The sequence below is a fragment of the Pseudochaenichthys georgianus genome, chromosome 13, assembly GCF_902827115.2.
Source record: "Pseudochaenichthys georgianus chromosome 13, fPseGeo1.2, whole genome shotgun sequence".
Taxonomy (NCBI): Eukaryota; Metazoa; Chordata; class Actinopteri; order Perciformes; family Channichthyidae; genus Pseudochaenichthys; species Pseudochaenichthys georgianus.
The window spans coordinates 8,901,934-8,927,488 of NC_047515.1; the positions used below are offsets into that span (position 1 = coordinate 8,901,934).

Genomic DNA, 25,555 nt, shown 5'->3' on the forward strand with positions numbered 1-25,555 from the left:
GGGCTTCCCCCAGACCAGTAATCCAAACGAAAATATCTTCCCTCCGTAGTATTTTGATCATTTGCTCCGCTAATCAATCAGATCGATGGATTCCAGAGATGACTCCGAAACAGTCAGTGGGCACCACTTCACAGCCAATCAGAATGAGAATATGTTTCACATGTGACGTATTCAAATTGTGAGTGATTGAGTGACAGATGAAGGTTGTTTAGAAGAAAAAGTTTGAGAAGAAAAAGTTTGAGAGTGACGCTCGGGAAAAGAAATTGTTGAGGGAAAAGGAGTTTCGAGACAAGCAGCTATTACAAAAAATGCCGAAGTTTACAGGTTATTTAAAACCTGTAGGCCAGGATGAGGAGGAAGGACAGATGAGTTCTGTACCGAGCAGTAGCGGTGCCGGCCGTGGGGCCTCGGAGCCAAGTAGGCCGTCTGGTTCTGATAGCGATGGACTAGCGGCAGAGGAAAAACAGACAGGAGGGAGGGAGGGGAGGAGATGGAGAGGACAACGAGGACTTGCTACGTGGAGGGGAGCCAACGGCAACCCGACAAATACATGAGGGAGGCCCGATACGTCACTCATCTGGAGGAGAGGACCAGGCGCAGAGCAGAGTGGAGAAGTGCGATCACAGAGCCTGCCGAGGCTATACATGACTTTCATTTGTTGTTTAAATAGGGGGCCTACAAAACCTATCAGCCCCAGGGCCTGATGGCAGGATAAGGTGGGCCTGCCTATGACCCTAGTTTCAGGTCCTATGTGGTGCCAATGGAGGTCACAGTGGTTGTAAACCTAAACCAGACATCACAATGTAAGCTGGCGCACATCAGCAGGCTAGCCACAAGGTGGTGCTATTCGCATTGGTTTAGAACACTCCACAGACATGCATGCGTATTGACAGCCTGATATGACTGGGCATAATGACTCAAACGGCAATTTTCGGGAATTAAACACTGAAGTTATTGCTATATAAAAAAAACCCTTTTTTTCTGACATGTCGGTTGGTTGTTTTCTATGCGTCCTAACATAAGGATTCTGATCAACTGACCTGTGGAGTGTGGTCATGTGACAGAATGGAGGCGTCGCTGAAAACATTCACCCGTTCACCACATCCACACACCAACAGGAACCCATTTCACAATAAACGGATAAGGCGACACTTTTCAACTCAGTGAACAACGTTTATTTCCCCAACATCACAATGAAATGAGGGGAGCATGGGGGCCAAAGAGTCAAGGATAGGATTCCTGTCGTATGACGAGGCCGTCAAGAGAGGTAAGCCGAAAAGCAACGGGCTAAATCTATCTCAGTGGCGCTAGCTAAGCTAACTGTCAGCTCTGAGGCTAGTCCGGTACACAAGAGGACCAGACCTCCTATTAAAGTCTAGCGTTTAAGTGGCCCTGGTTATTGGATAAGGTAGACACCTGTCAAGAAATAACAAAGGGTCTCTACGGAACCGCTTGGATCCCTAAGTCATTTCGGCATATCAATATATCACTGAATCTAATGTATGTTAGGTTTAACAATAGCTAAGCCAATATGTTCTACAGTCGTATTCCTCCAAAATACACAACGTCGGGAGGCAGTTGGTCAGCGTTTCCTTGTAATCAAAGCATACATAATTCTGAGCTAAACGTCGTTGTACGGATTGTGTCCCTCCCGAACTGGGTTATTCTTCTTAGAAATATGGAATTATGTCTGACTGGTGTTTAAAGACACGCGTATCTTGTTTATAATCAAGGCCACGTTAAAAGTACAGATGTTTAGACGAGGCTTGGCGTGACTCTCTCCATAGCTACCAAAGCGTTGGTTATGGGGCTAATGTTGGCTAACGAGGAGGGATGGGCTGGCTTGACAGTATTTGGCAAAACAGTTGTGAAGACCGCTTTGAATGTCTGCTAACGTTTTTGCTGACAATACAGTGTGTCATATAGCCTAGCTTTTACCACCATATATCTAACGTTGAGTATGTATTTACTGCTACTAGCTTAATAGCTAGACAGTTGGGTTGCTAACGTTTACCGCTAGACCCAGAGGGAAATGCCTCTAGACTGTTTGATTTAGCCTTCATTCTTGCGGATTTGTAAGCCTAGCCATGTGGTATGGTCAACGTTAATTGTCAGTGTTTGTGCTTGAGGACTGTCAGTTTGCTAAAGTAACTGTATGCTAGGCTAGCTATGCAATTAGGGCGTTTGGCGGAACAACAAACGGTTTACGTTGCTGCTGCTGCATTTACTCCTTTAGCAATTAGCCTGTTGGTGTTTATTCGTGAACTGTGCGAGCCATTCATTGATTTATGATAAACCATGATTGTAGGCCAGATACAGCAACATGGAATCATAGTCGGCTTTCTAAAATAATTTGCTGTCAGATCTAGTATGGAAGATTATATCTAGATTTAACAAGCAAATTACAAAGCTGGTGAAAGCTGTTTTATAACTGATACACATTCTGAGTGTTAGTGTACGTGGTGTAGCTGAGCATGTATCAGGAAGCACATTAATCTCTTTCCTGATGGCCTTTTTCTTGCACTTTGCTCCCTGGCTTAGCTTAATTTTGCATGTGTTAATTCCAGGCTATGAGAGGTTGTTACACATCCATCCAGGGCATGACCATGTCTTAACCAGGGATCTACACGGAAGTTAAACAGATCTGTCTTTTGCATGAATATGTAAATGATTAAGTTCTGTTACTTATTTTCTACCAGGATTTTTCACAATTCCATCACTATTTGTGGGGTTTCTTTTGGGGTGTTTTTCCTTGTCTGCTAAGGACAGAAGATGACATTTTAGGTTATAGAGATTATAAAGCCCCATGAGACAAATGTGGGGGCTATACAAATAACATGTCATACTATTTTACACTGTTTAATCAAACCGTGACACAATGTTCCCTATTCTATCGTCTAAATTGATTTTTTTTTCAGCTCCTTGTGAGGTGGTTTGCATTCCTCAAGCTGATTGCCATTCCCACTCTGATCACATGTGACCACACACATGCATACACACACACACACACACACACACACACACACACACACACACACACACACACACACACACACACACACACACACACACACACACACACACACACACACACACACACACACACACACACACACACACACACACACACACACACACACACACACACACACACACACACACACTCTGTGGAATTATCCAGCCTTATCTGACCAGTCACATGGCAGCATTCCTAATTCCCACAGCAAGCTCGACTGCCGCAATTATGAGGTCAGTTTTCATGGATGTTCACTGTAGTAGTGCACCAGCGGGATAATGTTCCGCTTGGAAATGTTAGGCTTTGAAGTGTTCCTGTAGTAAATCCAGGATCATTCAGACTTTTCTCTAGAGTAATTCTGCAGGGTTGATAATGCACTCTGTCCACTTTGTTTACAGTTTTAAACCACAACACTTGGATAGAGTTGAACTAGTATTTTTTAAATTTGAGATATGCATTGACTCGAGACTTAAAGTAGGTTACTCAACTGTCTGATGCATACATATTTGCATCTCTTATCTTCTGCTATATGAGCATATTCTTAAATTGGAAATTGGACTTGGAACATGGCTGCATAAGATTTTAAAGAGTTAAATGGAAAAGAGATAAGAAAATGGTCCAAATCGGCTTCCGGGAAAAAAATGTATGACAGAATTACAAAAAAAAACGTTTAATCTCGTGGAAAGGAAACTGTCCAGGTTGATGATTTGAATGAAAAATTAGTAGGTGTGGTTACAATTATTTTGAAAACAAATCAAAAGCCCAAGAGTACTATGTACATTAAAAAGTAATCCCATATCCAAATATTGAATCAGCTGGGTCGCCTTCAAGGGTAAGTGGAGTATAGAGGTAGAGATTAAGCTGTGTAAAGGTCCTTACACACCACACACGTCGATGGATGTCGGGCCATCGATGAGCGTCGTGTCGCCCTACTCAGATTGGTGTGTACTGTACCGTTGTGTCTTTTCGGCCGTGCCGATTCGACATGTTGAATCGGTAGGCTGTCGGCCAAAGGCCAAATAAATCACTCTGATTGGCTGTTCAGCTTAGCGAATCAGTGCATGAGAAGCTAAACGGAAAAACAACCAAAAATAAATTACCAGATTGCGTTTTATTTAGTTTGGGTGCTGTTTATGGAGAGAAAGAAAGCTTAGGTTAGATGTTTTGTTTTTATTTATTTGTTTTCACCTTCTGCCGCCGATTCGACATGTTGATTCGACATGTTTTGTTTTTATTTATTTGTTTTGGTGTTTTCATGAGGCTAAACTGATTTACATCTGTCCTATAAAATGACACATCAGACGCTATGTGAAATGTGTGTTAGTATTAGGGCTGTCCCGAATACCATTTTTCGGGCTCCGGATATTCGGTAGTAATCAGCAGTGAATATTCGGTGCGGAGAGATGTTATTTTATTTCAAAAGGTTTCATAACACGCTCCGAATCCGAGACACCTGACAACACGCTGTTAAGCAGAAGCGCAGAAAGAGCATACTATTACGATTTATATGTATGTATTGTCTCAGTACTCGCATACATTAAAACTAAACGTGTCCTCTGCGTTTAACCCAGCCGCAGTGCAGCGCCCGTGGACCAAATCTTGTTCCAAATTCCGTCTAACGTTTTACAACCTGAAGATACAAAACACATATTTCTGTTATTACAACAATACTTTTAATAAAATAGCCGTAACAGTAGGCCTAACAGTGTAATACTTGTTACCGATACAGTAAACAGTATTTAAATAAATGAAGAACGAAAAATAAATGAACGAACTGTATGCCAATAATTGCCTTAGCCCCAGATGTTCCCACATTGCACCTATTATTTTCACTATTCGGATAAAATTTAAAAACTAATATAAAAAAACTATTTGGTTGCTTGCTTGCAACTATTTTCCAAGCAAATAAAGTGCACGATTTTATCATGTGTAACGTTACTGTTTAAACGGCGGATATAGCAGCTTCATCATGGCAACTTGACAACAGCTAAGCTAGGCTACTACTTACAGCATCCAGGTGACTTTTCAGAGTTGTTGTGCCACCGTGGTAGGCCAGTTTCTTGTCGCATATTTGGCACACTGCCTTCTTCTTACCGTCGTCCAATTTAAAATGGTCCCACACAGCTGAAGTCTTCGGCATTTTGTGTTCAGGTGTGTGAAGCGAGGTGAAGCGTGCTGTTTGCGTTCGTGACTGAGTGAACGCGATGTCAGGAGCACAGGCTGAGATTGTATATATTTCCGCATTTTAACAGTGCAATTCAAAAGTATAAATATAGTATAAGAATATGGAAATTCTCCTTTATTGATGGCATACATTTAGGAAAAAATAAATATGTTTTTGAAAAAAAATAAAAAAACGAATATCCGAATAATGAAATTGAAACCCGAATAGTTAGCCCTAGTTAGTATGCACTTGTTATTACCAATTAAAGGCCCCTGTGTGTGAGAGAAACTCCCTCTGGAGGGAACTTTTTGAGAATTCATCCTTTTTATCATTTACATGCACACAAATCTATACAACACACTACATGAAAGGGGAAACCCCAAAAAGCACAATAGGGCCTCTTTAAGATGACCTGGGTGTCCTGATATAAAATTGGATCATATTGCCAAGCCACTTCATTTTACCCTGATATTACTTTTGCTTGACGTTAAAGCCTATGCTAGCTTATGCTAAATAAATGTATATCAATATAAAGACTTGTAGAATGAGTTCATAATTGGATCTAAAAATAGCAATAATATTTTGTAGTTTTATGTGGATTTTCTCTTGTGGTCTAAGCAGCCGTCTCACGCTGAATGTTTGGTGTTACGCCTGCAGGATTAAACAAACTATTAAGAAGACAAATCTGAGATTTCATTTAACTCCAGCTCTCGACACAGGTTCGGGAAAGCCCCATGAGCTTCTCGACTGAAAATTGAACGCACACGCTATTTGTTGTTTGTTTATATCACGCAGTCTGTTCTTCTTCTCTCGGTGTATCACGCAGTCTGTCTTCCGGTTGTTGCCTCTTTTGAATGACGAATACACACTACTGCCGCCTGCTGGTAAGGAGAGTTATTGCCACTCATGCATGCACAGTTCGTACGTGCAACTTGGCCGTCGGCTGAAGTTTTTGCGGTGTGTTCCAGTCTATGGTTCCAGTGCGAAACATGGCCAAGACGCAGGAGACGTGAGGCAACGTGAGCCTGACGGGACGTGTTCTTTGGTGTGTAAGGAGCTTTAAAATGAAATACATTTAGCACTTTGAAAACATAGCGTTTTTAATGTTGGATCAGTTCTGGTGCAGAATTTGTTCCTGATTGAATGTTAAAGGTTTAATACAACTGAGTTTTATGCAACTGAATAAAGTTATTGTCAAAAAGGGAGATTTATTTTCTTTTTTGCTCTGTAGTCTGGAGGTTCCACAGCAGAAACCTCTGCATCTCTTTCTAGATGGCCTTATCCCATGCCAAGTTGTAATATTTCCTGTCACAATACTATGTATTGTTCTTCTTTAAAAGTTAACACTAACTGTGCTGGGAAATGTAGCTTTCTTAAGTTTTCTCCTTTTGAAAAAGTTGTGTTTACAACCATGTCAGGTTGTTTGTGATGCTGATTCCCAGGAACTGATTTCCAGGAACAAAACTGTTGACTTGCTTTACCACAGCTCCATTGGTGTAGACAACAGTATGTGTACCTCCCTTTTTCTAAAATACAAGATCTGTTTCTTGGTTTTAGTGACATTGAGAAGGAAGTTGTTTTCTGAGCTCCACTCACCAAATTTGCTTGCCAGTGGTGTTGAATTACCTTGAAGATATTTGTTAAGCAATGTATTAGATAGCTATTGTTAAGAGTGGTGCAGGAATGAGTCCTAAAACCCAGAATTAGTTATCATTTAGCACTTCCGTTTCGCTCGTCTCAAATTCATCGTTTTTTTGAAATTGTTTTCGTGAAGATGCCTGCGGTTATCTCAAGCTTACAAGTTATTCACGTTTTAGTTTTACAACATAAAGTATGTCAGTAAACACCCCAGTGTTTATTGTCTGAAGCTTGTATGTGTCCTAAATCAATTACTAAATGACACTTCTAGACTGAGACTACCCCAAATACAAGTTAACCTTTAGCTCAATGATGGTGACAGGAACTCATGTGATGTCATGTAGTTCATTTAAAGCATAACATTAGCTCTGTCGATTTGCATAAACACTATTATTATTACTAATACATTGCATTTAGCTGACGCTTTTATCCAAAGCGACTTACAATAAGTGCGTTCGACCAACGAAATACAAACTTGAAGAAAACAGAATCATATAAGTACATCAGGTTTCATAGAGCAAAAACATTTCAAGCGCTACTCAACTGGCTATAGATAAGCCAGTCCTTTATTAGTATATAAGTGCTTTGTTAATAGTTCTTTGCTCGAAGTGGAGTCGAAAGAGATGAGTTTTCAGTTTGCGCCGGAAGGTGTGTAAGCTTTCTGCTGTCCTGATGTCAATGGGGAGCTCATTCCACCATCTTGGAGCCAGGATAGCAAACCCACGTGTTTTTGCTGATGGGAACTTGGGTCCCCTTCGCAGCGAGGGTGCAGCGAGCCGTTTGGTTGATGCAGAGCGGAGTGCACGCGCTGGGGTGTACGGTTTAACCATGTCCTGGATGTAGGAAGGGCCAGATCCATTCGCAGCATGGTATGCAAGTACCAGTGTCTTGAAGTGGATTCTAGCAGTTACCGGAAGCCAGTGAAGTGAGCGGAGGAGCGGAGTGGTGTGGGAACATTTAGGAATGTTGAAGACCAGACGAGCCGCTGCATTCTGGATGAGCTGCAGAGGTCGGATGGCACATGCAGGTAGACCAGCCAGGAGGGAGTTGCAGTAGTCTAGGCGTGAGGTGATGAGAGCCTGGACCAGAACCTGCGTCGCTTTCTGGGTCAGCTGGGGACGCATCCTCCTGATGTTGTAAAGCGTGTATCTGCAGCAGCGGGTTGTAGCAGCGATGTTTGCAGTGAAGGACAGGTTGTTATCTAGGGTCACATCCAGATTCCTTGCAGTCTGAGTCGGGGAAACAACAGAGGTGCCGACACTACTATTATCATAGACATTTGTTTGCCAACGTTTTTTTTTAGCAATCATCTAAAAGCCCATTGAAAAATCCCTTTGGCTTTTTGTCGAGATAGCCATTGCGATGCTGATTTCCGGGTCCGCATACAACAATACTTGATCACTGCACCAATATATTGCATTGCTGAAACACCTTGCTATGGTACCCCTGTGTTCCATGTAAACATGCTCATAAAAAATCCCTCATGATGCTACATAACTGAAACATAGCCTTACTATATTTTATCAGGTTTGTAGGTTTTCTCGCAGAGTGTTGAATACCTTCACTGTCCATTTGAACCTTTGTGGTTGACCAACATAGTTTGGTAATGCAACAACCAGGGTCAGCGCTCTAACCACTCTGACACACAGCCTTACGGTCACCTGAGAACTACAATACCTCTGGTCCACGTCAGCAGGCCTTATCTGCCAAGGTGATAGACTGCTGCTTTACATTCTCACTTTGCTCCCTGGTTTGTCGATGTCGTTTATTCTCATGCTGCCACAAAGTCTTCCAGTAGGCCTATGGTGTTTTCATGAGGCACATCAGACGCTATGTGAAATGTGTGTTAGTCTGCACTTGTTATTACCAATTAAAGGCCCCTGTGTGTGAGAGAAACTCCCTCTGGAGGGAACTTTTTGAGAATGCATCCTTTTTACCATTTACATGCACACAAATCTATACAACACACTACATGAAAGGGGAAACCCCAAAAAGCACAATAGGGCCTCTTTAAGATGACCTGTGTGTCCTGATGTAAAATTGGATCATATTGCCAAGCCACTTCATTTTACCCTGATATTACTTTTGCTTGACGTTAAAGCCTATGCTAGCTTATGCTAAATAAATGTATATCAATATAAAGATTTGTAGAATGAGTTCATAATTGGATCTAAAAATAGCAATAATATATTGTAGTTTTATGTGGATTTTCTCTTGTGGTCTAAGCAGCCGTCTCACTCTGAATGTTTGGTGTTACGCCTGCAGGATTAATGGGCTTTTTAAGAACAGCACTCCCTGTATGTTTCTTCCTGCTTGTGTTTCTATTGACAGTTTATCATGACTGAAAGGTCACTTGCGCTCATGTGTGTTCAGTATTTGCATGCTGTTCATGACACCTTTCTGCTCCCTGTCTGGCTGTTTTCAGTCTTGCTGGTAGTACCAGGCAAGCCATACACTGCTTATTTCACAGGATGGCAAACATTAAGTCACAGCAAGAGGTTTTTCTGCCTGCAGTGCTATGTATCTTAAAAAGTATTGTATTTTATGTTCCTAGGCTTTGTCTGAAGACTGTGTCTGGATGGAAAGTGTGTGGGCAGTGGGAGAAATCAGACCCATTGTTTTCTCTGCATTGAATGGTAACAAGGTCCAGTTAATGCAGCCCAGTGTCTAAGAATACACCCATTGCATCACAGCATCAACAATACACAGTGTTCTGTATCATATGGACGGCTTTGTTTTCCTTTCCCATTTGTCGATCTAATTGTTACAATTTTGCTATTATCTGGTAGTACCACAAGTTGGGTCGGTAGTATAACAGAACATTTCTTGTTCTAATTTACTAGACATTTTCTCTACGTATTATTTGGATTGTCAGTATCAATGCCTTGACATGTTGCCGCCTAATTAAAATGTTAGACCAGATAAGACCCTCATATGAGAAGAAATGAGAGCCAGCTTAGATTGGAGTTCCAGTCGATTTCAGAAAATGTTGTTCAGCAGGATAATCTATACATATTAACACCAATTGTATGATTTTTGGAGCTTATATGCAATTGTCGGAACTTCTCGGAAGAAAAAGTAACATGACAAACGGTCGCATGGCTACGAATCACCACCATTAAACTAAAGACTTGTATTTGGCGTGATGACATTCAGAGGTCTTATTTGGTCACTTTTTAGCAACGGCCATTTAATGACACATGGAAGCTTTGGACATTCACCAGTGGGTTATTTACAGATTTTGTAGAAGAAAATGAGAAAAACTCCTAATCTTGTGTTTACCATATACGTCAAATATGTCATAAAATACATATTTTGTTTGTTAAGCCCTTTTTGTATGTGGTAGGCAGGCACTCATCAGTTACATCCACTGATGATGTTGCGACTGGGCTGATCCTTTCAAGGGCCATGACAGGTGGAACACGCATTGCATTTATCTTGATGTAAAGATAATCAGTGGGCCCGATTATTTTGAATTACATATATGTTTTCAACAGTGGCATGACCAATCAAAATGTTCAATCGTACTTGACAGATTGAAAAGGTTTAGTTGTACTTGACCGATCGATAATTTCACCAAGGATAAAAAAAAATCTTAAGCTATACTCCTTATTTCGATACCATGGCAATCAAACATATTCAGGATAGAAGTAAAATGGAGGTAGAGCTTCTTGGTCTTTTCAGCTTCTTCAAATGGAGCTTCACTGATTGACAGCCTGCTCTGGCTGAACCGTCAGCAGGCTGTACAATAACCACCGTGTCACTGGAGTGAGTCAGGCTTCATTGGAGTAAAAGGTTCAACATGCAGTCTAGATAAAGAGCACCTCACAACCACCACTGGGCTTCTGGTTATTTATGATACCTGTGTATGCGTGAGTCAGATGCTTGATCAGAAAGCTGCCACAGTAAATGATTAATGTTTGCAATGTGATTTCTATGATGATAAACTAGAGTATCTTGCTCTTCATCAAATCATATTAACATACTGTGTGCGTCACTGATTGTACAGGTGTTAACATTATTATGTTGGCGTGAAGGCTGCAAAGCGCTAGTGAGCACACTCATGGACTGTTCACCAGTTACTGTGCGGAGTGCAAAGCAGACCCTTCACGCGATAGCGAGGGGTAGAGCGAGGGATCGCAGATGCCGTCGTGCTCGCGGACTGATTAAATTAAACCTAAAGGGCTCGCAAATTATACTTTGGCGGACGTTAATATACCTGGGCGGCCCGCCCAAGTAAAGTCTGTGTGGGAAACCCTGCTATCTTACAAGTTTTTATGCAACTCGCAAATATATCTCTCTTCTCTCTCTCTCTCTCTCTCTCTCTCTCTCTCTCTCTCTCTCTCTCTCTCTCTCTCTCTCTCTCTCTCTCTCTCTCTCTCTCTATGTTGGTGCGCAAATGCGTCTTTTTTCAAATGATACGGTGCTCCTTTTTTGGCGGGGCATGCGCACCTGCACACCAGTTATGTGCATGTTATGGGCAGTACATGAGGATGGGTTCGACAATGCTTTGGTACAGTAGTAGGAGAAGAGGGGGGGGGGGGGGGAAACGTACAGTCCTTTGAGTTTACGGATGACGGATAATTTTTGTTAGCTCCTTTTGAAGATGTCGGTAGTATGTTGGTTGAAATTAAGTTTATTGTCCTGTGTTACTCCAAGGTATTTAAAGCTGTAGTGTCGACTGTTTCCACTGTTTGGTTTTGATAATAATGGGGTGCTGTGTTGTGGGGAGACCAAACATGATTTGTTTTGTTTTACTGACATTGAGGTGGAGATGGTTGTTCTCACACCATTTGGTGAAGTGTGTGATGGTGTTTTGGTAATCCAGGCTGGAGTGGTTTTCTGCGTGCAGGGCAAGAATGTCGTCTGAATACTTGAGGTAGATGGTGGTCGGTGACGACTGGTGCAGTCATTTGTGTAGAGTGTGTACAGGAATGGGCTCAGCACACAACCCTGGGGTGCTCCGGTGTTGAGTGCTGGTGATATCGTTTTGCCAACTCGCACTGTTTGCTGTAATTAATGCAACTTGTAAGTTAGCATTCAACAGTTTCTATGTGCTGGGGACCCCTACTATACATTTCTATCATAAATCTTTAGTGTACTCAGCATTTATAGGTTCAGTATAGGACTCTATGAGCTGGCAACTAGACTCAATTGTAATACAAACACCGAGCAGTTAGAAAGCATAGCCTCATACACTATTATCAAGGATGTTCTCATGTTTAATTAAGCTATGAAAGATGAGGTTTTTATTGCAGAAAATGTGGCATTAGAGAGGAAGGAGACGTGCTGCTGTCTCTGTTCGGAATTGTCTCTCTAGTCTCTATAGACGATTTCATGCCCATTGTCTTGTGAATACCAGCTCCTACCTTACATTACACACAAGGGGTGCTCTGATTTCTGCTGGTGGTGCTTTGGCACTCTGCTGATCCACATGTATGATTGGCTGCCTGTTGGGTTGCTAAAGCCTGTGATTCAGCACTCTGGGACTAATCAGTTCTGCACTCACTGGGTGGCCTTTTCCCCTCGCTCATAGATAAGTTAAACTTGGAATACATATTTTGTACTAGGGCTGCACGATCTAGAAACATTATTTTGACTTATATGATTCGCGATATTGGAGGGATTGAAAACGTTTTATTTCACATTATCATTCAAATATATATAAAATGATTATGAATGTTGTTGTTTTTTTAGAGGATCTGTACCAAATAAACATGTTTTGTTTGTTTGAAGAATACACTTTGTAGGATATGATATCCTGCAGTGCCACAAAACTTTAATAAAATAAATGGTATTTTAACATATCTCGACAAATAATTTGCCTCAGATTATTGTATTGGTCCATATTGCGATTTCAAACTAATTTGATTAATTTTCCAGCACTTTTTGGTATGGTTTAGGACAAAAACTTGCTGTTCTGGGACCAATTTCCTTTGGGTCTCTTAAAGTTAAACAATTACTCACACAGTTACACACAGATAACCTACACTGGCCCACAAAAGCGTATTGGCATACACAATTATGACAAAAGCCACTGCCAATACAATACAATTCCAAAAAAAATGAAAATTTAGAAAACTTGTATCAGTTAATAATAGTTATGCCATCTGGATATCATTTTACAACCTCTCTATATATCCAGGAAATACTGAACTTCAAATGCACCTGTAAACCGACAATAATATTCCAGAACCTGTCTGATACCTAAAAAATGTAGACAAATAGAAAAAGTGACCTCTTTGAATAAACAAACAAAAGCAGTTTACATCATTAGAGTGGATATAATTTATTAGGATCAATAAATCAGTTGCTTTGTGTCTCAGGAAAATGGAAAATTGGAAAATGCTCCTTTATTTTTAATGCAGCGCAGTGGGGATTTTTACAGCAGCTCCAATAAACAAAAGACTCAACATAGATGTGGCCGTAAATAACTGACATCTTCCGAGAAAAACACCTTATTTTATAATGATGGACATCTCGGAATTATTCATTGTTATTCTATGAGTTTGTCTCCTCAGTCCTTAACTTATTTGAATGAAAATGAAAAACAACTTTATTTCCAAATAGTGTTCATTTCAGTTTTGTTCGGGTGGTCTCTATTCCCTCATAATTCCACTTCATTAATATATCACCAAATTATCCTCGGTACCAAGTTGTGTCAGTCTGCTCCTGCTTTCCTTAGTTTTTGAGTCTTTTTTGAAGATTTTTCTTTTTTCTTCGTTTGTCTTTCCCTGTCATTCATTTTTCGCTTTTTGGACAACACCCCCTTTTCATAAATTGTTAAATAACCACTAACGGAGGGAAACAGCTAGGCTTGCTCTGTCCAAACTAGCTAAAACCCTACCATCATCTGTTAGGCTCACCATTTGAACAGGTCACCTTTGTTAAATTGGGAGAAAAACTTAAGTGTTAAAACAACACATGGCTGCATGCACGACTATTTTCTCACTGGGTCATGTCGTCACTTTGAGGTTGCCAGGCAGCCTATGGAAACTCCATAAAGTCACTGAAATAGTCCTTCACATAACCCCTGTAAAACCACACATTTGCATTTCTTATGCTGGTTCATTTGTAATAAAAACCTCCCACATACAGCACATTTAGGCAAATAAGAGAACCTGTAGATCTTAAATATAGCCCTTGTGTAAAATAAGTTAACTATCAGATTTTATTTTAAAGGCTGATTTATAATTCCCACCAATTCCCCATGAATAACCAAGCACATACATTCTGACACCAGCATCCTGTTATTGTTTGTTTCCTTTTGATTTATTTGCATAATTTGCTTCCTCATATCACATTGTTTGTATGGTAGGCAGTACATAAGGTAAGGATGACGTGTTTGGAAGAGAAAGAAGAAAAATACAAGTTGCGGATTGGTTTTTGAATGAATAAAATTCAGCCAAGGCTGTTCTTAAGGACATTTGCTTTTCCTTTTTGAAGCCAACTAACAGCAGTCAAAGTGAAACTGTATGAGTTGTTAATATTTACTATGGGCATTTTGTTTGACCTTCTCCTGCTTTGTTAAAGTCAGCAGTGAAGGAAGAGACAATTATTTTAATCCAGGTAAAACTAAACCCCTATGTTTTGCCATACACTGCGTGTGTGGGAGGTGTGCATGTCTGTACCAGCAGGGTAGTATAAACCTACAGTAAGGCCAGATGGACTCTATTGCCTCCTACAGGTTGGTGTCAAAAGAGCCTATAACCAGATGTAAACATCTTTTAAAATCAAAGACCAATGCATTTTTTTCCAATACCTGCTGGGGTGGTCATGCCTTCAGTGGAAGAAAGACTAACTTCAGCCCCACATGAAGTGATTGCTGCCTCTGGCTATTAGACTGTTAAACTTCTCCCTCATAGCATAAAGACAGCTTACACCCTAACTGTGCATTTCTGCTCTAAGATCTTATTAATACACCACTGTATAGCTTGTAATATTCTCATTTAACACATGTATTATTATTTATTTTACAATGTACTCCATTTTTTTATTAAACATTTTGTTTACCTTTTATTGCACAATTTTACTTTGACTTCATATGGTCATTTTCTAATATTCTTATTCCTTTTTTATTGTATTTTCTAAATCTTTTTATTGCACCTTTTTACTTGTTTATGTTTGTATACATACCTTTTATTACATTTAATAAATAAAAAAAGTTGTATTCTTAACTTATGCAACTGTCATGAAACACAATTATTCCCCTGGATGAATAAACTATTCTATAAACATAGTAAATACACTATTTTTACTTATTCCAAAGATTCAAAGGCTTTTTCTGTCGTATAGCTACAGGGGTTTTGGCTTTAGGAATGTTAAGTCCCAGTAGGATAAACTACTGCTTATTGAAATAAAATATGAATATGTGAACTGTAAACATATGTACTATTAATGCATTAGTTTAATTATAAATCCAGTGTCAATTGTATCAATGTTAAATCATTGGACATATTAACTTATCAAGGGATGGTGGCTGTAGCAGCTGTGTCACCTCTTCTCTACTGGTGAGTGGTGATGGTCCAGTTGAACAACAGCATGCTGCACACACTGCACAGTGTGAACTGGATGTAGTGACGATACAGCAACATGTTTCATTGTATCACACAAAAGCAGGCTTATATTAGCTGCTGGGACTCGTTGCATCCCAGCACTGTGACATGGCTTTGACCTGAAGTGGAAGCCTTTAGCAGAGGGCAGCAGAGGACAATAGAGTGTGTGTGTCGTATCAAGTGAGGCTAGCTCTGCACAAATACCAGGGTCCGTACGGTCATTAAAGACCTGGAAAAGTCATGGAAATGCAAAATGCAAATTCCAGGCCCTGGAAAAGTTTTGGAAAACAATATTTTTCCCAAAGTTTTGGAAAAGTCATGGAAATATAACTAAAGTTGCATCAAATATAATTGATATGTTATCTAATCGCCTAAATAGTAATACTATAATGATATTAAATACTGTATCGTAATGAAACGTAAAATGGCAACTGTCGCAGTATTTAGCTGGTCAGAGATGTTTACAATCACGCCCTCTAGTCTACAGTTCTTGCATTGATGCATTTGGCTTGGAGTTACTGTACTGTATTGTTGTGGTTGTCTTTGCCCCCGTGTGTGTGTGTAAGCGTATACAATGTAAGATGTGAGTATGTGTACCAGACTGTCAAAGTAAACTGTTACAGTGTTGTTCCGCAAATACCCTGGTTTAGGCAGCTTGTCCATTTTAGGCGGCAATCTATCCGGTTTTCTTTTTTAGGCTGTTTCAGCCAAACATCAAAGATCAGATCATTCTTCCCTCTTTCGCTGGTCAAATGCAGTGTTGAATATAGTCCGGATCGAATCATAGAAAGTTACACTCATCATTGATCATTCGAACTCCACATCAAATTGTATCTCTTGATAGAATGTTCTGGTAACTCAGGATAATCTAAATCTATAATCTAACATTGCTAAAGTTCAACAACTAGTATGGATTATTATATACTCTTGTTTTGGTTGTTGCTGTTATTACTGCAGGCCCTTTTAGAGTTTGATTTGAATGACATTTCTTGTCCTTTCTTTGTCTCTCCAGTCACTGATGTGGAATTGAAGCGGCTGAAAGATGCCTTCAAAAGAACCAGCGGCATCACCTATTACATGACCCAGCAGTGCTTCTACAGGGAAGTGCTGGGAGATGGAGTTCCCCATAAAGTTGCAGAGGTAAGAGTAATGTCGCACCATGGATCATTTACAATGATGGCTATAGTTACTGTGAAATGGTGGCTGGTGGCAAGGTGACCACCAAAATAGCCTAGTTAACGTCCGCAGAGCATCTAGTGTTCACTGAGATATAGATGGCTGATCTTGTAGAAAGATGAGAGATGATATCTGAATCAAAATAAAATAGATTTAAAACATATAAATCCTAAAAAGATACACATTGTACTACAATATATAACTTATACAACATATTATGTTCACCTACATATTTGCATTTTGTGTCTCTACTGTGACATGTCTCTGTGCTTTAATGTTCAAAAAGCTCTTTCTTGTTCTCATACTGCCTGTGCTGCAGCACCTCTTTCCACCCTCTGTCTGAAACCAGAGCCCAGCCTGCTCTGATTGGTTTGTTGGCCAGCTCTGTTGTGATTGATCAACAGCTTAGAGATGTCCGTCCTCTGATCACGTGCAATGGAATGTTGGACCAAAAGAATAGCAAGTGTTACTTAGTGGTGTCACCATGTTACAGAAGTAAACAAAGGAGTGTTTGGGGGAGAAACTCCCTCTGGAGGGATCCTTGGGACGTTGTCTTTGCAGCCCATTTACATGCACACAAACCTATACAACACACTAAAGGAAAGGGAAACTTCTTTAAGTTCATTCAAATTGAAAAGGACCTTGGTGGTTTACTTGAGTTTGTTGTGGGATGTACAGATCGATGCAGGCCCTTGATAGCATTACAGCTAGAGGCTCACTGGCAAAGGGGATATTGACAAGGAGGTAGCTGGAGCCCAGTGTCCTCCTCCCTAAATGAAATGACACACACACACACACACACACACACACACACACACACACACACACACACACACACACACACACACACACACACACACACACACACACACACACACACACCGGAGAAGGGATCCAGCACAGTACTATTTCTTAGCTGCAATCCTTCTTCTAAATGTCTTACCCAGCATAAAGTCCACCCCTACATACCACCAGAGGGTTTATAGGTCCCATGAAGGCATAATTACTTCCTTAATGTTATGTATTTCCTGTTTAAAGACAATGATGAGGCCCAACATTAGACAGCACAAATCAATCTTCGTTTACAATCAGTTTGTTATCACCAACACAGAAGCAGTCATAAAGAGGGTGCATTTGACAAAGAGTGCATTGGTTCAGAACTGCTATGAGGCAATATGAATGCTGTATAAACACAGTTGATTTACCATTGAACACTACATCACGTGTCGCCTTTCTTCTTTCTCCCAGCATCTCTGCTTCCTCTTTTCTTTGTCACCATGGCAGCAGTTTCCTGGGGTGAAAGCGGTGCAGATCTAAGGTTACTGCTGGTCTCTTCAAACGGTAACATGGCTGCTGCCTAATCTCACAGTTCAGAGGAAAATCCCGAGCCTAATCAGTCAGTCAGGACACAGAAATATTCTTTTTGATATTCAGTCATTTAAAGTCTAGCTTGCGTTTGAACAAATTCTTCTTTTAAACATTTGATTGTACGCTCGTTCTCTCTCCCTGCATCGATGGTAAATCGTGATAGACTCTCCTCAGTGAGTAGCATGATGGCGGAACATTTCATTCTCATATAGAACATGCTGTATGCATCAGCAGCAAGCAGAAGCACACTTCCTACAGCCTTAATAATAACTGAAAAGTTTGAATGTGTGTTGGACATTTCCATTAAATAAAACCCTTCCTATAAAAAAACACTCTACATTTTTATAAGTATAAATTAGGGATGGGAACGATTAATCGAATGTTCGAAATGATTCAGGTATGAGAATATGAGTTATGAATATTTTTATTGTAATTTTTCTTTTTTTGGAGGGGGGCCTAAGTTGATTACATATTATCAAATGGAATAATTCAATGTATACGACAGTGCCATAGCAAAGTGTGTTGGGTCTAAAGGTGTGTTTTTAAAAAAAAAAATGTAATAGGATATGTACATTTCGGTTAATCAGTTAACCGTTTTTGGGGGGTGGAATATTCGAATATACCTTTGCTTTCAAATTCCCATCCCTAGTATAAATACAAGTTTATTAGATAGTTGAAGCAATATAAACATTGTTCCTGCCTTGAAGAAGTGTGACAGACCGTAGCCTAATTCATGGTGTGAATATGTTTTTTTACCTCTGGAATTCAAATCCGTTAGAAATAATTGTATACTGATGAGGAATGAAATTAGGAAGACAAATATATATTTTGTAGTTTTTAGCACTACGAACACTGGCCCAGAAGCAACCTGAAATTAGAATTTAAAGGTGGGGTAGGTAAGAATGGAGAAACCAGCTCGAGTGCGCTAGAATATGAAAGTAGAAGAAAATCTGCCCCTTCCTTCAGACTTCCTCACAGAGCCCCTCCTCCAACACACACGAACGTGCACATGACCAATGAGGGCACGAGATAAGTTTGTGCACAGATGGAAGGCTGACAGGCAGGTAGGCCATCCAGTTATTTTAGCCGGGCCGGCTCAGATGATTGGTCGTGCTTTTTACAGAGCCACGGCTTCTACAGATGACATTTTTTTATGGATTTATTGTCAAAGCATTTCATGTATTCATTTCTACCGGGATGTTAAGAGCATTCCATGCAATATAACAAAAAGTGTTTCTGAAGTGAATTACCTACCCTACATTTAAGGATGACTTTAAATGTACATAACACTCCTAATGTTGGAAACATTTTAAAACATGTTTTTATATTTTGATATTGGCCTGTTGAAAATCCTTCTATATGTAAATTACCCAATTACATGTAGTGGAAATGAGAAAATGCTTTGATCAGCTGATCTATTCTGGGCCATGCATTTCCCTGCTGACGTTGTGAACATGACCACGTTGTTGTTTATGTGTTTTAGGTGATTTACTCCTCGTTTGGAGGCTCGTCTAAAGGGCTGCACTTCAACAATCTGATCGTTGGTCTGGTGCTTCTGACCAGAGGACGAGATGAGGAGAAGGCCAAGTGTAAGTCCTTTCTGATGAATAAAAGAATGTTTTTCTTTGATCTCTGACATTTCAAATATGTCAAAGTGTATAGATGTTTCCATCCAACAACAATCAAAACATTTTGTGAAAATAGAATCTGACATGTATGTACACAACTTACTCATGAACTGCAGGAGAACTGGTTTACAGTAAGATTTTTTTTTTCTTACTCAGTAAGCGACAAGCCTTTAGCAGCAATTTCGGGTTAGGTATCTTTCCCGAGGATACTTTAACATGTTGACTATTATTAGGATATTCCTTGTCCTCGCGTCCAGGAGAGAAACTTAAAATAAGGAGAAGGTTCAAATGGGTACTTTAATTAAGTAACGTGGTAATAGAACAAGCAGAAGGTGAAGAAGAGACAAATGCCGCTGTTGTCTCGGTGTTGTCTCGGTGTGGCAGCTGCGAAGGAAGAAGGGCAGAGCTGTGCTCAGCAGCCTCCTTATATGCTCTCGTGCTGTGATGAAAGGGGGGGCCCCCGCCTTAGTCTTCAATGTCCGACATCGCGTCAAACAGAGGATTTCGACATTTTACATTCATTGCTTACATCCACACGCCTTTTCTCCTCCTTATCTCTTTCATAACTTTTTATTTAATACATTATAACGGCTTTAAATAGTTACTTTAATAATACTGGAAGTACTTTATCATTTACGGTAGCCCCGGATGTCGTCATGAAGGATTTTCAGAATAAAAGCTTGCCATTAAGACTGTGCGAGAACTCCATTTTTTTCCAGAATAAAATAGCTTTTAAGCTGACGGTACGTCCAAACCAAGTCATGCCATAAAACATTGATTTGAATTTCTAACACTATATATTGTGGTTAGAAAAGGTTGTCAAATAAACTGCTGTTCCACTGGAGCCACGTTTTATTGCAGTTTGAATAGAGAGTTAGGAAGTACTTTCACCCGCTGTTATAGTCCCTAATTAATGATATCCTCAATGATCCCAATTTAAAAACGGAAGAGTCTTGGATAGTTGTATGATTTCAATTCATGTCATTTCAGCAAATCAGAGCTGCAGTCAATTCATACACTTTGATGTTCAAAGTCGTCCCACAATTTATCTTAATAGATTTATTATTAGATTTCCAGAAAATATGCACTCCATATGTCTTTCTCTCAGATTAAGATTCAAAAAGCTTTAATTTTTAATTAAAATTACAAATACAACCAGCATCCTTGCTTAAGCATATCATTTGGAAAATCTTGTGTTTTAATGCATTTCGAACAAAAAAAGCAGTATTACCGTGTGTTTTTCAGAGGGAACACATTGTACTTTTGAAAATGACCAAGAAAATCGAACTAAAAACATAAATTTCAGCAACTTTCCTTAAACCTGCCCCCGTTTTCCAAAAAAAGAACAGCAGGAATAATTGATTATTGTGCAGTACAACTGATAATATATACATACATGAAAAAAAAGAGGTTTGAGATGTGAGATCTTCCCCTCTCCCTCTTTCCTCTCCCAATGGCTGTGGTTCATGTGTTGCAGTGGGCTCATCCATCAGGACTTACTGCTGCTACTGGCAAGAAGCCTGCCTTCCTGCGATAAAGCTGAACTTGCCTTTTTGACACTGTGTGTGTGTGTGTTTCTGTGTGTGTGTTCACAGACCTCTTCAGCCTGTTTGCCAGTGATCTGGGTGGATATGCTGCCAGGGAAGATATAGAAGCAGTCCTGCAGGTCCTGGATGGAGAAATCCCAACCTCCCTCAAGAAGTGTTTCAGTGAGGTAGGCCAATATAGCAGCCTGTCCATCACCAAACGGATATGAATAATTATAGTGGAATCAGAGGTCGCGTTAACCGAATATATTCTGTCTATGACGGAATTCTTTTGACAATGACGGAAAAATCTGAAAGCAGTCCGCCCGGCTTCGGTGTTATGCCCTTATGTCGTTTCCAGACCTAACTATGCCGTACAAATCATTGAAATGTCTGGGAGTTTATGCTTTAGGCTGTGGCGCGCTCCCGCGAGGTGCAGTGGGCATGCACAACACGGCATAACACCAGCGCGCTAACATTTCACAAGGCCCCCCCCCCCCCCCGTTGACAGTTCACGAGCGTGCTCTCCCCCCCCCCCCCGCCCCCCGTCAGTTGTGTACAGATCGACGGGTAATAATGGATTTTGACAGAAATGTTACGATCCTGCAAATGACGGGCAGCGAAAAAGTGTAGCGCATCCTCTGAGTGGAATAGAATCAGTTGCAATATGTTTTATTTTAAAGTTATAAATCCAAACAAAATGAGAATTAATTCACAAAAACAAGTAAGAACACACATTTCCCAAAAATGTTTTGTCTCGGAACATTTACATTTTGTGAAATATATGTGCGTAATAAGGAGTTTATTTCTGGGGCACAATACAGTTGTCTTGCTATAGTTAGAACTTTATTATTTATTTTGATTTTATTTTGTTATTTATTTATACATTCATTTTATAAATGTTAATACTTAAATCATTTTCCGTCATCTGTAGCCTTGTAAGTGTTTTTCAGTGCACAAACATTCCATTTGAGCCAATTCGAATGGTGTCTATGAAAGTAACCAACTTTTCACTTGATTCATTATCTCAGAAATCCTTTTCCTGACAAGTTTATGCTCTTAATTTCTCAAACATCTGCCTTCTACTACAACTTCTAACAATAGATGGATACAAATCTCATACCTGGTCCCATCAACATTAAAAAGCCTGTTTCAAATGCATCAAGATTTCAGACAGGAACACATATAGAAGGTCGCATGTTGATACAGACTTTTGACAATGGAATGGTCAAGTGTGGCATCTTTTGCTTTTGACACACCAACAGATGAATTGTGTGTGTTGTGTTGTGGCAGGGTGACAAGGTGAACTATGAGCACTTCAGGTTCTGGCTCCTGCAGAACAAGGAGGCCTTCACTTTATCCAGATGGCTCCTGTCCGGAGGAGTGTGTGTCACGCTCACAGACGACAGCGACACCCCCACCTTCTACCAGACCCTGGCCGGAGTCACACACTGTAAGTCCAGAAAACACTCTGAATCAGTGTGTTACATTGCATCTCCATATAAGGCCAAGGGGATTTAGTGTCAAATGTACCTATGCTATTCCATATAAATACAAAATGGAAATTCAGAAAATGGACAGTCACTGATAAACGCTTGGCATACCTGTTATTAGGCTGTACGATTTGTTAAACAAGAACATATCATCATTATTTTGACCGGTATGGCAGTTGTGCTATGATTTAAAATTTAAAAAGGATTGAATGATTTTATATCATAACTAGCATTAGCATTTCTGTACAAAACACATATTATTTGTCACATGTTTAGCCTTTAACAATTATTGTGCTTCATGTAATTTGAATACTGCACTAGTCCATATTGCGATTTTCATACAATTGTAAATATTGTACAGCCCTACCTGTAATTAATATTACAAATAATAATCCTGTAATCGAAGTCAACAAAACCCAAACATTTTTGCAGTTCAAATGATTTGCAGTTGCTTTTAGTGATACATATCTGCAATAGTGTTGAGTCTTGTTTAGTAGCTTAAACAAAGTATGTACCGTATGTATTAATAATTATAGACAGCAGTAGCTTGTGAAACTAAGAGCAGAATGGTGATGGCTCTGTTGTTATACTGGGGGAATTATTGCTGTGGAAATGCACATGTTATTGAGTTATTCTGATTGGTTCCACACATTGAGATGGAGAGGTTTTAAACATGGGAAAAAGAGAGCACTATTGTCAGATACTTGCTATTAGCAGATGTGAATGACCAAATAGGTATATTGGAAGATCAAAGGTAAGTCTTTGCATCTGTACTCTAGTTTTAATTTTTATATAAAATAATAAGAATTAATTGAAACAAATCAAACAATACCAAGCTCCAGAAATGATATGGTTTTAGGTTGCACATATCATTACCTTAAACAATGTTTTCGGTTTTTCAAATAAGAAATGATATATGTGAATTTAGTCTTTCACAGTCTTGGTATTTTTGTTAAATTTTGTATGAAAAAATGTGTAGTTTCAAAAGAAGTTCTATTCTGCAGGGTTATACATCAACATTTACGTCTTTGTGATACCATAACCTTTAAAGATGGTAAACGAAAAATAAAAAATGTAGTTATACAGTTCTTTTAAGTTGCATACCGTGTAAATATAGTCAGGCTTTATCTTGCCAATTAAGGGCAGAGGGCTGGAAAAACCTGTCTTGTCCGGAGAACCTGGACGCCTTCTTTAATCTGCCTGCTCCTTCTTTATCCTCTTAACTAATGTGTGTGTGTGTGTGTGTGTGTGTGTGTGTGTGTGTGTGTGTGTGTGTGTGTGTGTGTGTGTGTGTGTGTGTGTGTGTGCTGGGGAGAGAGTGACACACTCCTGGTTCTAGCAGAGTAACACTTGACTCATGACAGAGCGTGGATCCTTTGCTAGCATGTCACAATATAATCAGTGTAAATGTGCTGGAGTACTGTAGCGGCCTTCAGGACAGGATGTTGTAGTTTCTGTGAGCGTTTGTCTCGGGGCAGTTTGCTATGGTTCACGCTGGCTGTGGCAGCACCTGTCTAAGGATGTTCCCTGGATAATGGTATGGTATCTCTGCTGTCACTCGGAGAGAGTCACACCTCTAGGTGGGTATCAGGCCGACACGGCACCTGCCATAGAGACAGATTAGAATCAGTAAATAGAGAGAATAATTAGTGTACAGTATTGCTGTATAATGTCGATAGATTGTTACATTTGTTCATTGTCACTGCTAGAAGAACTTCTTTTGAGATCTGAGTCCAACAGCACTAGTTTTTAAATATTTCAATTGAAATTCATCCCTACTCGTGAGTCATATTGATCTTTTCAAGAAATCCATATTAGCAGTGTTAGTATAAACAAACACTCTGATGATATGCTGGTCTTATGTATCATGAGGTTGGCCGTACTGCAAGATGTTGGGCTTATTTCCTACTACACATTTAAGATCCTTCAACATTTGCCAGAGCAAACAGCTAAACTCCAATTTGAATTCTGCCATCATAACAAAGATTCTAAATCCCACAAAGAAAGACTCGGTATAACCTCGAGTGCTACTTTGATGTTTGTAGAAGCAGGGAGCAACCCTGAGACGGAGATGGGCAGGAGGCGATCCATATTCCGGGTAATGAGTTTTATGGATTAGCAGTCGGATGGTAGAACAGCTTTGAATGAATAATGTTAAGCATGACAAACACAAGAATGTATTTTCCTTCTTGCCAGTCCTAATTATTTATGTTTTAACAAAATGAAACATGTTTTCTACATTTCACTTATGTTCAGAGCTAGATCGATGTGCTTTTTATAATCCTAACTTTGTTGTTTGGGACCACCATGTATTGTTTTATCATTATTACCTAGGAAGTGTTCTGTCCTGTTTTTGTTGAGTAAGCTTCACCTTTGAGAAAGGAAAGGTAGTCATGCCTTGCTCAGACCGTATAACGCTTAATTATTTATAAATCCCATGTATTTTCCTTCATGCCAGCTCCATTTAGCCCCCTTTATGATCCAAATCATTGATTTTGAACTCGGTGCTTCCTTTTAGTCTGTTACATTTGAAATATCTTGGACAGGAAGCAGAATTGAACATGACAGTAAAAAGAGGATTGATCGCTTTCAAGAAGGTTTTTATAGCCTGACTTGGAAGCCACAATCCAATTTCTACCAGGAAACAATTCCTATCTATGTGTCTGTGTTTTGACACCTGTCATATGTTTTGGATCCATGCCAAAGGCTAGCTTGCTAGCTGCCAAATCCTATTAGCTTAAGCTGCGGATAAGCATGTTGTAAGACAGAGGCTGGTTCATTGACCCTGGCAGAGCTTCATATGCTATATTGGTCTGATCTGTATCACTTTTTTGTTTTCGAGTCAAATTTCATTAAACCCACTGACCATTACCTCATCCCAACTTAACTCTGCTCCTCTCTGTCACAACATGTGTTATGACCTTGTGTATCTTTTAACTTGGTTGTTTCCATAATGGCAGCATGAGACAATTATTTTACGCATCTATTACT

General features: G+C 39.8%; 1 protein-coding gene across 6 annotated transcripts in view; it reads left to right on the forward strand.

Annotated features, from left to right (window-relative positions):
* The first annotated feature begins 1,104 nt into the window (after positions 1–1,104).
* The window catches only part of usp32 (ubiquitin specific peptidase 32), a 61,590-nt gene continuing 37,139 nt past the window's right edge, over positions 1,105–25,555 (forward strand). For all 6 annotated transcript variants that reach the window (XM_034097005.2, XM_034097007.2, XM_034097009.2 and 3 more), the window contains exons 1-5: positions 1,105–1,267; positions 16,386–16,513; positions 19,401–19,506; positions 21,141–21,259; positions 22,365–22,524. In XM_034097005.2, the coding sequence (XP_033952896.1) occupies positions 1,210–1,267; positions 16,386–16,513; positions 19,401–19,506; positions 21,141–21,259; positions 22,365–22,524 (571 nt within the window). In that variant the 5' untranslated portion in view covers positions 1,105–1,209. The remainder of the gene's footprint in view (positions 1,268–16,385; positions 16,514–19,400; positions 19,507–21,140; positions 21,260–22,364; positions 22,525–25,555) is intronic.